The sequence below is a fragment of the Melanostigma gelatinosum genome, assembly GCF_949748355.1.
Source record: "Melanostigma gelatinosum genome assembly, chromosome: 10".
In the NCBI taxonomy this organism is placed as follows: Eukaryota; Metazoa; Chordata; class Actinopteri; order Perciformes; family Zoarcidae; genus Melanostigma; species Melanostigma gelatinosum.
Window position 1 is genome coordinate 12,994,949 of NC_136643.1, and position 17,649 is coordinate 13,012,597.

The following is a 17,649-nucleotide window of genomic DNA, read 5'->3' on the forward strand; positions in this document are numbered from 1 at the left end:
AAACAACATGTATATGAACATAAAATAAATAAATGTTGAATGTAGGATTTATATTTTGGTGAAAGTGTTATTATTAGCATTTTTACTGACATAAAGGATCTGAATACCTCTTCGATTGTGAATGATTTCGTGAAGGTGCGAAGGTGTTTGTCGATGTGTTTGTGCTAGATGATGGGAGAGATGCAGAGTCAGGAGCCTTTCCATTCTGGGAGCCCCTGTCCTCCCATCTGTTTTATTCATCTCTTACATCAATGCCTCCAGACTGTCACTGAGTGAAAGGGTTTTCCCGCTCAATGCCCCTTGAGAGCTGCTGCCAGCTCTGCTTTATTACTGTAGGCAATTTAACAGACCGGGCTGGAGCGAAACTTTGGAGGAAATACTGCATCATCTCCCTGACAAACTCCCCAACTTCCTTTTATATTTTGTTAGGGCAGTCATTTTATCCAGTGAGTAGTAAACTAACTGGTCATTTTTTCCCCTCAGTGAAACGGCAAAAATGAACATAAGATCACGACGTCAACAGGATCTGCGCTCATTTCCTCTGAACGAAGTGCTTGTTCCTGTCATTTGACTTGAGGTCGTGCAATAACTTTGTGCAACAGAGACGGGAAATACATGATTTAACCAAGCAGCTTTGATATGTGAGCCAAGTCTCGTGAATGAACAGAGACACAGTCGAGCAGAGGATTCACAAAGTGACAGAGGATCTGGGTCTGTGACACAGAAAATAACAGCAGTGGACAAATGGGGAAAGAAAACAAAGAGCAAAAGAGGAGCAAGAGGCGCGAATCTCTTCGGCTGTTAATTACCTTGACAAATCCCACAGAGCCTCATGACTGCTGGACCGGATCAAAAATATTGCTTCTTGTCTCAAACAATGTGTGTTGCTGAGGCCAACCCCTGACCTCATACTCAGCCCATTTCCCTGCCCTCTGTGCAGTTGTGCAAACACACATGACCCACTTAGACAAGCTCCCACACACACACGCTCTCTGTCACACACACGCACAAGCGCTCTGCATGTTGTATAACTCACCGTTCTGAGGAATGAAAGACGGACTTATAAACATCTTGCAGACTGTTGGCTGTGTTGTGGAGCTGGAGGAGCTGACGTCAGTGCAGGCTGATGACGTCACGTGTCCCCTGCAGGCCGGGGAGGTGAGAGACAGACAGACAGACTGACAGACGTCAGGTGACACAGATAAACAAACAAGCCGCATCCAGACGAAGCAGAAAGGAATTTTGACCTTTAACCTGCAGGAAAAATTCAAATGCAGATTGTTGCGTTATTAATGTTAAGTGCTAAAATGCAACATTACAACACGAGTCAGCTGCACGACAAGGACGAGGATGCATTTCAGTGTGTGTTTTCAGATGAGACTGCTACACTTTATGTGTATTGTTCTAACTCACAGTAATTTGTTTAAAATCCATCTGGGCATCCCGCCCAGTACAAAATATTATGCCAATATTTCGTCTTCAGACCTTTGAGCTCAGATATTGATATCAGCATCAGCGTCAGTCAGGCTCCACTCATGAAGCAAATGTGTGATGTAGTTGCTAAATATTGGTCTACTGTGTTAAATGCAACATCTGAATGTGTCCTAAGATGTCTTCTTTGAACGGTATTTAAAATCATGACGTGTGGCATTAAAATGTGAATGACTTAATGATACAAGATACTGCAAGTTTCAATCCCCAATTTTAAGTTAAAATTTTCCATTGTTTTTATTTAATTGTATTTTATTTTGTTTTGTTGTCGTTGTTCCAGGAAAGACGAACAGACGAAAAAAGCGGACATAGGACATAACAATGTTTTTAAAAAGAATATTCTGCGACACGTTTTTGTAATTCGATAGGCTATTTTATCCAATAATAGCTCAAATACCAATACTTTAAGTTTGAAAGGTCTTTACAGGTAAAATGTACCATTTTAGTTGAATGTGTTGGCTAGAATTTATTATCCAACAGTTGTTCAGACATTTCTCTCAAACTCACAAATGTCTACCTCATGGTCTGTTCAATCTATAGCTGTTGAGTTTTTTTTTTAATATTTCGGCCTCGACCCCAGGGGTGGACCAACCAACCGACTGACAGCATCGAGTAAAACACAAAAATATATTAAGAAATATAAGGGGAAGGTTGAAGCGAAAAACAAGAGTAAAAGAGGCCATAAAGACATTCAGTTAATCCTTATCAGTGGCAGCAGTGGTATCGGAGGTTTCTTTTTAAAAGGCCCAATAACTCAATGTTATCATTGGTGTGGGAAGTTGCCGGGGGCAGCGGGTGATACCCAGCATTGGTGATACCCATGATGCCCACGATACCTGCAACAAAGCAGTAGCACTGTCTCTGGTGTCACAAGCCAAATGTAAGAGGAGCTGGCGGCATCGGAGTCAGGCTCAGTGACGCACCCACCATCTGACTTCAAGTCCTTCAAGTTTCCACAGAGCCACAACTTCTGACACTCCTGTGTCATGATACAACCACGTGGTGCAACGAGGCACTGTGGCTCCTCTCTCTGATCATTGTTCCTCTTATTCTCTCACACATGTTGTTCAAAGTCTGTGCAGAGAGAAATTAAACACTGTGCGAGATAAGAAGACAAAGGAGGTTTTACTGAACAGCAAAGAAAGTAAAAAACAAATGCAGTGCACATTATATAACGACGTAACTCTACTTTTGCTCTACAGCAGCCAATCTCGCTCCATTTTTACTTTTTGAGAAGAGAGCACATGGAGTTGAAGGATAGGGCTGTCAATATTCAAATATTTTGCAAACAAATCCCTTGAAAAGTTGTGTGTAGTGAGGTATCTATCTATCCCATCATTCTCAGTCAGTCCAGAAGCTGCAGTCATGGTTGCCAGCTAGTCTTTGGGGGAAATGTGTATAAGATACAAGATAAAAAGAAAAAGAGGATGTACGTGTGCATTTCAGTGTGTGCTTTCAGATGAGACTGCTAAAACTTTATGGGCTAAAGTCATTTGTTTAAAATCTATCTGGGCATCCCGCCCAGTACAGAATTTTGGTCACAATTCAAGGGATCCTCGTGAAAATCTGAAAAGGAATTTTATAAAAGAATTACATAAACTTACTGAAAATATAATTTAGAATGGAAACGAATAATCTTATACACCTTTCCCCCAAATTCTACCCAGCAACCGCCTGAGCAGCTGCTGCGCCAACTGAAATAGTTTCGTCTTATTATGGGATTTGTTGACAAAAAGACAATTGCAAGCCTTGTCCCCCTGCTTGCTTCTGAAAAAAAATATTTAAATGCACTAGCTGCAGGCAATACTTGTTTGATGCATTGTTGGTTTGTGCAGTTGCATTTGTTGGAGACAGAGGTTGAGAGTAATTCAGCACACACACACACACACACACACACACACACACACACACACACATTGCTGAGTGAACTGAGCATGGGAGAGTAATGGAATGTAATACCTATAATGGAATGCTCACACAGAGGCCAAAGCCAGCTGTACAATATTAACAGAGCCCAAAGTGCGTCATTGCTCTCACAGCTGACACCCTGTGTTTGTGTGTGTGCTGTCGTTCGCTTCCCTTTAATCTCTCTCTACTGCAGAGCCACACCAGTGTTGTGCTGATGTATGAGCCTCCAAATCAAAAGTCCTGGGTGGTGCAGGAACAATGGCAGCTCATTAACCAAATATGTGTGAGTGGGACGATTACTGCTATGAATGGAACATGAGAACGAAGCCAATTAGTTACATGGTGTCATCTAAAACAATTTAGCTTCTAAACTTAATGCCGAGAACATTAACAGTCCAATAGGATATGAAGTACGTTTGAAGTCACTGTTGTAGACATTTTGAGCAGTTGACATTTTCTATTACAGTTCATTTCTCAAGCAGCACTAATAAAGGACAAATGATAAAGTTGTAACACTCAAGCTTCACAGAAACAGAAACTACTTGTGTGTTCATCATCAACGAATTAACTCAAAATTTCCCAAGTGGAAAATATCCCCAGACAAATGCCCTCACCTGACAAAGTGATGAAGTGAAAAAAAACAAGTTCCCTAATGCTTGAGTTAATAGTATGAGTGGTGATGCTTTTCAACACAGGTTAAACTGCCAAACAAAGGCTTTCAGGAGAGCTCTTTCCTCGTCTTTGTTAGTCACTTCCTCCAGTGGTCCCATGAGCTCGAGGCAAGTCAGTTTTATTACAGTCATAGGTGCCTGAGCGTTAGAGCAAGTGGAGCCCATATCAATGATCACTTTACTTAATCACACATCTAGGATCACCCTTTGAGTTGGTTCAGTCCACCCTGTCGCTGATCGTTTGCCACAGCATGCTTTGGTTGTCGATGACAATCTGTCAATCCGCAGAGGAGTCTGTTTACAAAGGTGAGAAACATGTACGCAATTAGCTTTACTGCCATCATGGACTGAATATAGAACATAGGAAACGATAGGCTGGCGTGTGTTGAATGAACCTGCTTGGCCCACTGACTCAAGCCGAACTTCGAATTAGCTAAAAGTAGCATTGTCGCTGAAATGCCGAAGTGATTTGGGAGTCACCGTTAGCTAACTTTGCTAGCCAGTTAGCTCGCTGATAGGACAGCATTCAGGAGCCAAGAAAGACACCCCACCGATTATGTATCTTTCCAAGTTTGCTCCCAGATTTTAAAACAGAGGCAGGCGCCTGTGTACACAGGCCGTCACAGATTTGTCTTTGGGCTCTCTATTCTAATACCCTGGATTTGGTGAAGAGAAACTAAGTTCAAGTGAGATAATTACCAGTGAAGGAGCTAAAACGGCTGGTAAATATAACATATTTCGTACTTGACGAAAATCACTAAAAGGTATCTTTAAAGCTGTTCATATTTTGATGGCAGCAGAAACAAGCTGCGAACACACCATTAAATACCTTCACTATTTAACTTAATATGGTGAACTTGTTACCAAATATCTTATTTACACATGTAGTTACAGAGCAATGTTATCATTGTGTTTGCCACCTGATGAATTTAAGTCCAATATTCACTTATTTTTACCTCTGTGTTTGGTCCCCACCAACTGCTGAGGGAAATATCGACTCTTTAACTGCTATGTGCGCCGCTATGCTACCCAGCGAGTCGCTAATTGTTTCTGTTTGCTGTTTGACACAATGAGAGCTCCGTACAAAGCTCCGTATCTCTGTAGGTTCATCACTATGAGCGGCAGGTTAGAATTTATCACATTGTTTTCGTAAATTTGATAGATTGTTGGTATGGAAATATACATTAATCAGAGTGGTCTCAGTACTATGATGTCTTTTCCTCACAGGTTGTCTACGGATGAAGACGGTGCTCTTTGTCTTTTATGTCCACTGCTGTTCATACTAACTTGCGACAACTAAAACTAACTCCATTGCTTCTGTAATGTTGTTTTGAAATGAAAAACTAAAAAGGTTCCTGTAGCTGCTGCTGTTCCCAGATGGAGCAGTGAACTGACTGATGGAGCAGGAATCTCTTAGAAGAATCGTGTCGAGCACTTCCGAAAGTTGTTTATTTACTTTGCTCTGAAGGCTTCCAGAGAATATTACTTGTGGGTTTATGTGTACAGTATCTGTGCCACAACATCGTTTTTTATGCAACAGATCTCGTGGCCGATACGACATAATTTACCTTGTGAGTCTGAATTTCCCTTTTGTCATCAGACGTTAACTTCCTCTCTTATCTGTAGCTGATCAATGAGGAGGGAAATTCTTGCTACATTTCGACAATTCAACTTTTCTCCCCATCTGCTTTAAAAAGCAGATGGGGATCTGATCTTCTGTCTCCTCTGCTTTTGTCCACACAAATAGATTCTGGGAAACCTCTCTGCTCAATGCACTTTCACTTTTGATAACCAAGTTACTTCTTAAAAAAACTCTGAATGTTTTATGGTGAGCTGTCTCTGTGTGTGGAACCTTGGGTTCTTCTCACTTCCTGTGTTTGTTTGTGTGTGTATGTGCGTGGGAGGGAGCAGAGGCTGAGAGAGGATAGGTCCATCCAAGTCACACTTACGTGCGTCGTAGTCCCGTAGAAATCCCTAAATGCCTCTGCTTTACTCTGAGTTCTGGTTGGGAACATTTCTTTCACTAAGTGGTGGAAGTTAAATTACAAAAGTACTGTCGAGCTGGTATTTTTCTGTTTCTTATCGTCAACCAATCCCATGAAAAAACTACTATGAATTCACTCTACTAACAAATATTGTCCGTGTATCCAAAGGCTAAAGTACCTTAAAATCAATGAGCCGCACACTGAGACCATATTCCTTTATTACAATAAAGAATGGAATGTATTTTAATATAATCCCAGATACACTGCCCTGCGGCTATAAATACTCACTAATAAAAGGATAACTGAGTTTCTCCACAAAAGAATACACAAAAGCACCACTTTTGTTCTGTGTTTTCTAGAGATGTATTCATAACTTTCTTTCTGTCATTCAGCATGAAAAAGCATAAAAAAAAGACCAAATAAATCTTTGTTGTCTCTACGAAGAGGGGGCAGCACTAACTAGCACACCAAATGTGGTAGCAGGTCAAAACTACACCTATAGATGCATTCACAAAGCTGCTGCCATAGTTTTTACCAAAACAGTGTTACTAACTGTTTACATACAACATGGGTGTGGAAAAAAAACTTCCTGGACTTTTAGGTGTGAGTGGAAATAAAAAGTGGACGTCATACCTGGTTTCAGCTCACAGCCTTGCTCAGCTTTTGGAAAAGCTCTTCTGTGAAATTGAATAACTGAAAGAGACAGACTTTTTAAAGCATATTGTTGTCACATTTGTTGTCACTTATTGGTCCATGTACAGTATTCTCTGTTAACCTAAACTGACTTGTCTGCGATATGCTATTATCAGCTGATATATCGGTCCAGCCAACTTGCGAGTCCAGCTCACCAACCTGCAATGTTTCCTAGGAGTCTGCCATTGCTTCCTGTTGAGGTTGATGGAAACTGGGCGTTTGAATTTTGGAAATAAGCAAATAACGACAAAATAGACAATTAACAGTAAAGAAATCGTTTAAGTTCCGCACCTGCAGTGGCTTCCAGTTATTGAAAAGAACAAAAATATTACTGTGTTTTTCTGTTTAACGTCAACACTCCGAGCTGAATTACAGATATGAATTATGTGACAGCAGAAACACACGTGCGTACATCTATTAACCAGATGGTCACACAGTGCTGTCGAGAGCGTGTTACAGAATGCTTGTCGGTTAATACAAGGTCATGTCCGCAGCAGGCAGTCGCTGATGACTGATGTGTTTGCGGTGACTGCATGTAAAATGTATGGCGTTCTGTTTGCGCCGAATGCTCAGGAGCAGCTGCCCGAGGGTCATATGCCAAATGTCAAGTCATGCTCAATGTGTGTGAGCGGGTATGTGTCAGTGAAGTGGCCCCCCCACAGTGTAAATCTGCAAATCAACACATGTAATTTTGGAACATGCAGTTCTCCTGCAGTTTCTTTTCTTTCTCCTGAGATAACAAGCCGGCAGCAAACAGGAGAGCAGCAGAGTTCACTTGGCTGACGGATGGTTTGGCTTCTCATTTTGCTTGACTTCCTCATAGCCTTTCCTGTCGATTGTCAGACACCTGTCCATTCTCGGTTTTATGACCAGCAAGAGGGTCATCGGGGTCCAATGCATCATCGATCTGCATCACAGCATTCTCACAGGATGCCAGTGCGTCATCAGTGTGCCACGTCATCAGTAAGTGGAAGAGGATGAGGCGTAATTAAAAAGGTTTTGCATCCATTTCTACAATATCCAGCAATATCTTCTGCTTCTGTATGGTTCGTAGTTTTAGTTATTTATAGATTAATCATAAAATCTGGACAAAATAGTACAACTCTGAATCAAGCTGCTATCCAATGATTATATGGTAAATAAAACAGTATTTGGGAATACACCGTGAAGTTTGGTTGCACCAGATTTATTACTAGTTGTCTTTATTGTTACTGATGATTACCAGTAACAGACAGCATCACTATTAGAGACGTGCTGCAGACTGAACTTATATTATTTTACCATATGGATCATTCGATTTAAAGGTTTTATTTGTCAGATGCAGATTTAATATTTGCAGTTAAATACTAAAAGATGAGTGCAATAAAGAAACTAATATGTATAAGAGTAAAAATGCAAATCAGAAAGAATTGATTGAGGATAGAAATGCAAAGATTAAAACTCTAAACACATATAAAACGTAATTTGTTTCTGCAGTTTTCTGCATATAAAAATATTAAATGTATTTCTGCAGTTGTGATCATTCTTCACAATCCTGTCAACTGTAAACAAATGGATAAAAATGCATGTGAAAAGTTGTAAAAGAGTTGTTAAAGTCGAGTAAAGTTATCTACAGTTATGTTTGTCAGTAAATATATCCACCTTGTGATCAGAAAACATTCAAACGGACAGTTTAGGAAGTGAACTTTATTTAAATAAATAGCCACAATCTTTCTTGAACTAACATTCTCTCTCCCTTTCCTTTCCTTCCTCCCTTCACACACACACACACACACACTCACATACATGCACATGCGCACACAATCAAGTAACAAATCAGAAAAAAAAAAGAAATAGTTTCTCAAAAAGGGTCATCTTACACATTTGCATCAAGTGTGTTTCAATTGTTTTGTGAAGGTTTTTCATCATGAGAAACAAATTTTTTTGAATAAAGTGCAATTCTTGCTTCTGTCTCCACAGCAAGTTGAAAGGTCAGATTGAGAGAAGAGAGGGAGCGGTCAGAGTATCAAAAAGGTTCATTAACGGAGCATTTCGACTCTCTTTCTTCCGCGTAGCGATCGGAGATGTCAAACCTCTGATCGTGAGTTTGTTCAAAGGCACAAGTGTTGGTAGTGAGTGCAATCAACCAAAAATAAAAACAATATCAACACTGCATGTTTCCAACGCAGAACTGGGTTTGGAAAAACACTGCTCTTCAACAGGTTGAGATAAAAGAGAACTAATTGAGCTCACAAATAAACCAGCTTGTTGCAGATAATTTGTACTTATAGACAACTGGAGAAAGTTCAACTTCAAGCACAACATGGTATTGCTATGTTCAGATTTTTTTGTTTTCTTTTTTTTCTTCTTCTTTTCTAGAAAACTACAAAAAAGGAATACCACCATGGTCCTGATAGTAAAGGCTAGAAATATTAACAATATGTGTAGCATTTGGATTTGATGGACGCGGGAGTTTTCTCAAAGCGAAAGCTGGGGAGATCATGTGAAATATATGCGCGCTAACCACCGTGCTACATTTTGAGACAGCATTCAAAGTGAAAAGTCAGTAGTGTGTCTGTGATAGATCGCCCATCTCTTGTGCTGTTCGCTCTTTGGTAAAACCCATATTCTTCCTTTCAGTTAAAGAACTACAAGCTAAACTGTGTGAAGAAACAGCATTTTGAAATGCCTTGAGTTGTTCTATCAATTCTACAGTATCATGTTATTATGTTACATAACTAGTACCTGTTCTAGTCAGCTAGCTAGCACAGCGAACAGACAAATGAAAAGTAACAGCACAAAAAACCTCAGGCAAATGTACATGTTGACGATCCTATGCAGAGCCTCATCCTTCTTCTGTATTTCAATGTGAAATATTGCACTCTTCCCACAGTCATTGTTCTATACATATGAAAAGTGTTGTTCCTCTGACATTGGCAACTTTTCGTTAGGTTTTGTTTTTTTCTTGCCTGCGGAGGTAGTGAAAGCATCCAACAAGATGGTCTTTGTATCCACATATGTAAGGTGATGTACCTGTTGTGCTTTACTCAATCAGCCAGACAACATCTTCCTTCATTTTTGGATGATCAGGATGGAGCAGTCTTTTTGTGACTTGAGGTAAAAGCAGCATTTGTGTAGCTATGATAACGGGAAAAAAATAAAAATCACAGTTTCAATACAAATAAACTCCTTCGGGGAAGCTTAGGGCACTATACTGCATGTTCATTGCACTGCTACAGAGAAATATCTCTTTAAAAAGGCGAACAAAGTGGGAAAAATGAAAATAATAAATTAGTCTTTTGCCCAGTCCAGTGAAAAACATCGAGAACAGGAAATGACACAAGAAGTGTTTAAAAAATAATGAGGAAAAGGGAGCCTTCTTGTATTCAACAAAATGAAATAGTTAACTTAGACAGAATGAAAACATGTGAGAATTAACTGTGTTGGCTAGCGTCAGCTGTCATTTAGTTCAAGGGAGCTGATGAGAGTCTTTCAGTCTATTATTGCTTCTCTGGCTGTCTGATACTGGTTCAACGCATTGTCCAGTTTGGTTATTGCTTAGTCTTTAGCTTATATGATATCAAGTGTACACGACATACACACGTGTGTGGACACATTCTCATATGTGTACCGCATGTTGTTAAATAAAGTGTACATTTGTCGCTTGCATCTGCTTTTTGTTCTTTCTCCTCACTTCTGCTCTCTTTTCTTCTCGGCTCAAAAATCAAGATTTTTTTTCTTCAACAGAGAGAACAATCGCTGGTCTCAATGGCTGACGCTTTACTTCACCATCACACAGCTACTGAGCTGCTGCTGTGCAGCCAGACCCAACTCCTGCACCTCAGGGTCTGTGCTGGAGGCCGAGCCCTTGCGCCACCCTGCTGGTTTAGACATGATGGGTAAGGTGCCGTGTGTTGCAGACTCGGACTGCTGCTGGAGGCTGATGTGGGGGCGAGGTTGCGTTTGCTGGCTGATATGCAGACGAGCCTCGAGAAGGTAAGCAGCGGAGGCCACGGGGGACAGAGAAGAAGCGTAGCAGGATGAGGAGGATGAGGAGCAGCCGGAGGAGGAAGTCTCGAGGGTTTGTTTCCAGGGGCCGTGCTGTAAACCCACCGAAGCTTGCTGAGAAGGCAGGGTGGAAGGGGTGGGCGTGTCAAACATGGAGGGGGAGGCAAACACTGTAGTAGGTGGAGGAGATGGGGACTGATGCTGGGCCAGAAAGAGCAAGGGATTCTGTGAAGGTCCTGTCTGAACAGCTTGGACCTGAGGCTGGGGTTGGTGCTGGATCTGTAGCATCCTGGAAAACAGACACAGAAGATCAGACTCTCTGTGGGCTGTGGACCGCCTAAGACAAATTCAAGACAACAGAATGCCTTTGTGTAATCATTTTCATCTGTCTCACCTTTGCTGGTGCAGCACCTCCTCCAGCATGATGCGGTGCTCGCAGAGAGCTGGAACCAGGGACCCTCGGCTGCCACGGTTACTAGAGAGCGGAGGAAATACCTGCCTCGTCAGACCTTTAATCTTATTTAATCCCAGGAGCCCTTTAGTGCGTGTGTTTTTCCTCAGCTGCTGGCGGAAAGCTTTGAGGCCTGTGGAAAGACATGGGAAAGTGTTACACAATCCTCCTTTGATCCGATAATGTGACACCTTATTTTTAAAAAAAGAAAAAATCTGATGAATTTTCATGCTCCTGTACCTTGTGTGAGGGAGGTGTCAGAGGCTCTGCGGCCCTCCTGGAAGCTGGCAGCAGGCAGGCTGCCCTGGGCCTGGGGCAGGAGGTGGGAGGAGAGGGTCAGGGGAGCTCCAGTAGGCAGCAGAGCTCCACTCTCAGTCCATGAGGCCAGAAGTGTTGACATCTCACCCCTCGCCGCCTGCAAAGTGGGGGCTGGACAGGATGAGGACTTCAGACAGCCGTCAGAAGAGGCACCATCTGAGGGACTGACCACAATACCTACAGAAACAGAACAGGGACGACATTCAGACTCTGTACGTGTGACAGAGTGTGGATTGGTTGCTATTGTACAACATGCTTACATGGAGGGTGGCACTGGTGGAAACTGGCCGACACCTCGGTCAGGGTGTGTCTGCGGGAGGTGGTGGTGGGAGGGAGCAGAGGCCCGTGAGTTTGTGTTGCCTCTTCCTCCTCCAGGTCTCTGGGTCGCACCTCTTCGCTGATGCTCGTCTCCAGCAGGCTGTTGGGTGAAATGGAGCGGTTCCACAGCAGTCTGTTCAGACTGGCCTCCACTGGAAACACCACACGCTGAACCAGAAGGAGTTGGACTGTTAGCCACTCATTGACGGGTGCAGTATTTGCCTGTGGTCTATCAGTAGATGAGGGCAGAGGGTGATGTCTCCTAACCTCTGAGCTGCTGAATGCTGTCATGTTGAATCATTATTTACCTGGAACAATCCACTTTGGTCATACTCCATCTCCGGGTACACTGGAGGAGTGCTTTTGGCTGGAATTGAAAATGCTGTGGTTCTAAAGGTGTCGGTGGACTCCATGATCACCTAGAAGCAAGCAGGAAGCACACCGCGTTTTAGACCTCAAGTGTGAAGCTGCAGGTTGCATCAGGACTAGGTACAACTTTAAGCTCAGTGCACCCAGCTGAAGCGCTCACCTCTGGGCCGGTGGAGTCGGAGGTGCTCCTGGGTCTCTGGCTCCAGGTCCCACACTGGCGGCTCAGCTGCTGGGTGCGATGCTCTCTCACTCTCTCCAGCAGCAGGTAGTAGATAGCAGAGAAGTGATTATAGCTGCTGCTCTGTAGAGACTGAGAAAAATAAAAGAACTTCCTTTAGCTCTTCCCCTATACGAACTATGTGGTCAGTCTTGCCTCTCTTAAATATAAACTATTCTTGAGACTTAAGTCTCCTGAAAACTGTTCACAAAGTCATAAAACACCACGTTCAGTCACCTCGATGGTCTTCTGGCGGTTGATGCCCAGTGTGTTCATGATGCCCAACACTGGTTCACTGTAGTCCCCCAGGTTGGAGTTGTACTCTGTCAGAGAATGGCTAAGGGTCTGGTGGGCGGCTGTTGGGTCTGCCAGCATCCAGCGGTGCTGCTTGATCTGGGCCACGCTGATCCTCCTGGCTGGGTCTACCACCAGCATCTTACGGATCAGGTTTTCACAGTCTGGAGGACGAAATCGAAGAATGAGTTTTGGATTCTGAGCACTTTGAATTCAGACAGAATTAGTAATTAGCAGTATTTTTTGTTTACAATTTAGTTGCCATTTTACCTTGAGACATAAAGAAAGGGATTCTGAATCGTCCCTCTGTGACTCTCTGTCTGAGTGCAGGAAGGCTGGGTCCGTCAAATGGAAGCGAGCCACAGACAAGAACATAAAGTACCACACCCAGGCTCTGTAAATAAAATAGCGAAATGGAGAATATCAGCATAAGAAGAAAACGAATGCTGGATTGAATAATTCTGTGTATTGTTTCCTTCTACCAGCCTACCCAAATGTCCAGCTGCGGCCCCTCATACTCTTTCCCTTCAAACACTTCAGGGGCAGCGTAAGGCGGGCTGCCACACCATGTCGACAGAGGCTCCCTTGCATTGTAGAAGTTTCCAAATCCAAAGTCTGTAAGTACACAGGAAGAGAAACATTAACACTTTGTCTAGCATTGTACAACACCTGCCTGCCGGCAAACCACTAACCATTGTTGTCAACGGCTTATGAGCAGACCTACCAGCCAGTTTGATGTTCATGTTGGCATCCAGCAACAGGTTCTCGGTTTTTAGGTCACGGTGAACGATGTGGTGTCGATGGCAGTAGTCCACGGCTGTAAGAATCTGCCAAAACTTCTTCCGTGCCTCATCTTCACTCATGCGGCCATTTGAGGTCAGGTGGTCTGGAGGGACAGTGGATATTTTAGTTCAAGTCGAGATTCAGCCTACATTCATTTTAAAAGCAGAAAATATATATTTGAAAAGCTGAACTCACCAAACATTTCTCCGTTCTTCGCATACTCTGTCACAATGTACAGCATGTCTTTGGTCTCCATGACCTAAGAGAAATAAGAGAGTGAAAAAAAAAGAAGTTTAAACCAACTGTGTCATTGGCAGCTGGTAAACACGAAGAGTAAAACCTGTTCTATGGCCTCCAGCTCAGCCCACTCCTGGCATCTCTTGGCATGAGACATTTTCATACCACAAAAATCCCCATCTCATTCCCCTCCATCTTGTTCCACACACACACACACAACACTAACACCCTGGTTTTCCGTGAAATGCCCTGTTGCGTAAGCACCAGTTGAAGTTGGCAACGGATTATCTCCTTATCTCTTTACTTCTAGAAAACAAAGAGACATATTCACAGGGGCTGTCTAGTGTATCAAAAACACCATAAGTGCAATCACTTATGAAAGATTCCCAATCCTTTTCTTGGAACTTATATAGATTTAATTTCCCAGGAGAGCCCTCTGGGACGGGTCAGTTGAGCACAAAGCAATTTTTGTCATATGACAAAGCCCTGCCTGAAAATGCTGTTGGCCACCTTAAATTAAACATTTCTAAATTCCACTGAATGTTGGAGCTTCATTTTTTTTTCATCCACCAGCCCCTTTAGAAAACCGAGAGATGGATGATTCAATATGCAGGCCCCTCTCAGCGGGGAGCCGTCTTTATCAGAGAGATAGGGCAGCTCTCCGGGGCTCTGTCACCTTGAGGTGCAGCTGACGTCACAGCTCTGAAGAACAGGCACAGCACGTCAAGGACCCTTAACCCAACCCAGAGGGAAGATTAAGCCCGTACTATCCATATGTTCCATTTCATTTTACATAAAGTAGCTCTAAGGCTGTTGAAACTGAACGGTGACACTGAGAGAAAAATGTATTTTAGATGTCTTGTGCAGCATTGTACACACTTCTCACAATTCAGCCTGACATATCTGAAATCTTTGTAAAAATTTGGAGTGGGGTTGAAGAGGATGAGAGGGGAGTGTATGATTGATGCAAGGACAAAGAGGCTTCAATGATCCTTGACGAGGAACATTTCACTCTCATGAGATCCGTGAGAGACTGGAAACAGCAGCTGATTTATCAGGCCAGCGGTCTCAGACTGCCTCCTACCATCGTCGAGTACCGACCATCTGACTAGCATCACTTCAGACAACCCAAGGGCACGAAAAAACAGGACGCATCACATGCAGCATACAGACAGAGGTCGTCCATGTCAGACTTCAGAGCTGTGATATTATCTTTAACTAATAATACAGGCTAATTCAATTGATCTTCTACGTTATATTGTGAATATGTATATTTGATATTTGACCCAATGGAATAAACGTTTGATATTATTTAACATTATTGTTGTTTTTGCCACAGCTGTTTGTTCTATCTCTTGTAAACCTTGATTGGAAATGCTGATCCATTTTAAATAGCCAAAGCATTAATTACCTATCCAGGTTGATGCCTCTAAATTTCTTGGGTTGTGTGAATTACTAAAGCCAATTATATTTAGATAACTATCACGTAAGGCAAAGAAAAGCAGCAAATCCTTACAAATGTGAAGCTGGAAGAAGAGAAGGTTTGACAAATTGACCTCCTTTACATTTTCTGTCGATTGACGAATAGCTGCACCGATTAACTGTTTCGGCCCTTCTTGATGGTAAATAATCATAATGTCATGCTTTCATTGTTGTAGTCAAGACCCGATGCAGTAAATACTGATGAGCTGCTTGAAACCAGATATGAAGTAATCCTCAAAAGGAGCAAAACAGCACAATGGCAGAAAAAGTCCAGAGTAAAAAAAGATGCAAAAAGACATTGTGTGCGTTTGTTTGCGTGGGTGTGTGTGTTTGGGTATTGCTTGCCATACGCGTGCCACAATGCTCGAAAGGCCAGCAGAGGAGGAAAAAAAAGCGGATTCTCCCCACTAAGTCTTCAATATGATTAGCAGTAAAGCAGCGCTTTGTAGGGGAGGCTTTTCACGTGACGTGCACTTGGCTTTAACAGATGCTAATTGGGCTTAACGCTCAGACCCGTGGACACATCTCAGAAGTCTCCAGACTGTTCTCTGATTCCAGCATATCTGCAATCACCTCAACCATTGTATAATTGAAAACATCTCGGATTGTTCCCAGCGCTGACTGGTAGCCATGATTATTCTCAGTGTCTCTCTCTTACACACACACACACACACACACACACACACACACACACACACACGCACACACACACACACACACACAGAGGGAGGTCAAAAGGGATTGCACGAATGCTGCTGCGCTGTACTTATGATTCAATGTGTCCTGAGAGTCAGCAGCTCACAACAAGCCGGTTCAAACCCATTAGATAACAAATACCGCTGCATACACATATCAACAATAACGAGGCACAATGCTCTGCACCACAGCAGCGTTGCTGAGGGAAATACATTTGTACCCATTTTGCAAAGTTTTCCACACCATTGCACTTTACACTCAGATTCTTGCATGCGTTCAGACTGGCTCCGTGCACTTGGAGCCGTCACAGACAGGATTCACAGTCGTCGATGCAATACGGGTTGAACAACTCACTGCTGCACACACACACACACACACACACACACACACACACACACACACACACACACACACACACACACAATTCTGCTCACATACAAACACCTGCATGAAATAACACTGTAGAGAACCGAAAGATAACACACACCTGGTAGAGTTTGATGATGTGGGGGTGGTTTAGCAGCTTCATAATCTGCACCTCTCTGTAAATTTTCTCCAGGTTGGAGGGGTTCAGTCTGGTCTTGTCAATGATCTTAATAGCCACCTGAAGAAGAAAAAATTGTAAATTGAAAATAATTAGAGTTATGCATCTTTACAAATGTGCATAAACAGTCACAGCATTTGGAGGACAGCTGCTGACCTGTGTTTTGGTGACTTTATGTTTGGCCAGTTTCACCACTGCAAAGTTTCCCTTCCCCAGGGTGCGAATGATCTCATAGAAGCCGACCTGCAGGGGTCTTCCCTGGGCAGAACTGGACTGAGACCCCCTGCTGCTCTCAGTCATGATCACCATGGTGCACCAGCGGTTACAGCGTTGGGAAAGTTTAAGGCTAGTACCTGGAGAGACAAAGACAACCCTGTATTTTACTGTCTTGTATTCTACTGCATATAGACAAGATATACATTTTAAATTACATTTGGCAGTTTTTTTTTGTCCAAATCAACTAAAGTAAGTGTATACAGCATGTGGCCCTATAGGCTAATATATATATGGTGCAGCAGCTGAAAACTTTCTTGTACAACAAATGAATTCAGAGGAAGAACGTATTACTGCCCTGGAGTGATTGAGGTACAAGCATTGATATGGTCAAAAGGAAAGGATTTTAAGTGAATAAATACGCGTTTCCCTAATGTCAATCCTATAGCCGTAATTCATTGACAAAGGGAATTTGTGTTACTATTAAACAGAAAGTTAAAGAAATGAAACTAAAACGACTACATACGAAAGTAACTTTGGATTGTGGATTACGCAATTTGGATACGCAAGAAAATGACAAAATTACTTAAAAGGAAATGTATAGTAAAGCGAGTCTAACGGAGAGAGGAGTCTCGTCTTACCTTAATAAGCGGACATAAACCACCTTCTCTCACAGTTCAGACGGCTCTCCGAAGAGGCGTAAACCATTCCACAGCCAAAGCGACAACAGGTTTGAATAAATGTAGAAAATACGCACGGAGAAACTTTCGGAACAAGTCTGTGGGGCCCGGGACTCGGCTGTGGCCGGTGTGTGGCTGTGCGCTCCGCCGGAATGCAGAGCACAGGGCTTCGGCACTCACAGGAGGAACTCCTCCTCCCTCCCTCCCTCCGCCACCATAACAAATTGATACCCACCTTATTAACGTCACACCCGCGTCAGAGCTCCGAGCTGGGTGCATGGCAAGGCCGGGCCCGCGCGCAAGGCACAGGTT

The 17,649-nt window shown here is 42.9% G+C and overlaps 1 protein-coding gene across 1 annotated transcript; it reads right to left on the minus strand.

The window, feature by feature from the left end:
• Positions 1 to 8,416: 8,416 nt before the first annotated feature.
• On the minus strand, positions 8,417 to 17,428 carry sik1 (salt-inducible kinase 1). Its single transcript, XM_079277523.1, has 14 exons — positions 17,299 to 17,428; positions 16,601 to 16,797; positions 16,388 to 16,504; positions 13,681 to 13,744; positions 13,427 to 13,588; positions 13,193 to 13,317; positions 12,973 to 13,096; positions 12,646 to 12,866; positions 12,352 to 12,501; positions 12,131 to 12,241; positions 11,765 to 11,990; positions 11,427 to 11,681; positions 11,130 to 11,319; positions 8,417 to 11,024 (listed from the first exon to the last, which is right to left on the minus strand). Exons 2-14 carry the CDS (start codon positions 16,751 to 16,753, stop codon positions 10,508 to 10,510), a joined length of 2,415 nt encoding a protein of 804 aa, XP_079133649.1. The 5' UTR covers positions 16,754 to 16,797; positions 17,299 to 17,428; the 3' UTR covers positions 8,417 to 10,507.
• Positions 17,429 to 17,649: the final 221 nt, after the last annotated feature.

Bases quoted from the DNA above. Each gene is read 5' to 3' on its own strand.
- sik1 (XM_079277523.1), bottom strand. From the start codon at position 16,753: ATGGTGATCATGACTGAGAGCAGCAGGGGGTCTCAGTCCAGTTCTGCC. The intron at 12,867-12,972 runs GTAAAATGGCAA...TTCGTCCTCCAG, and splicing joins CCCTTTCTTTATGTCTCAAG to ACTGTGAAAACCTGATCCGT. The intron at 11,025-11,129 runs GTGAGACAGATG...TCTGTTTTCCAG, and splicing joins GAGGTGCTGCACCAGCAAAG to GATGCTACAGATCCAGCACC.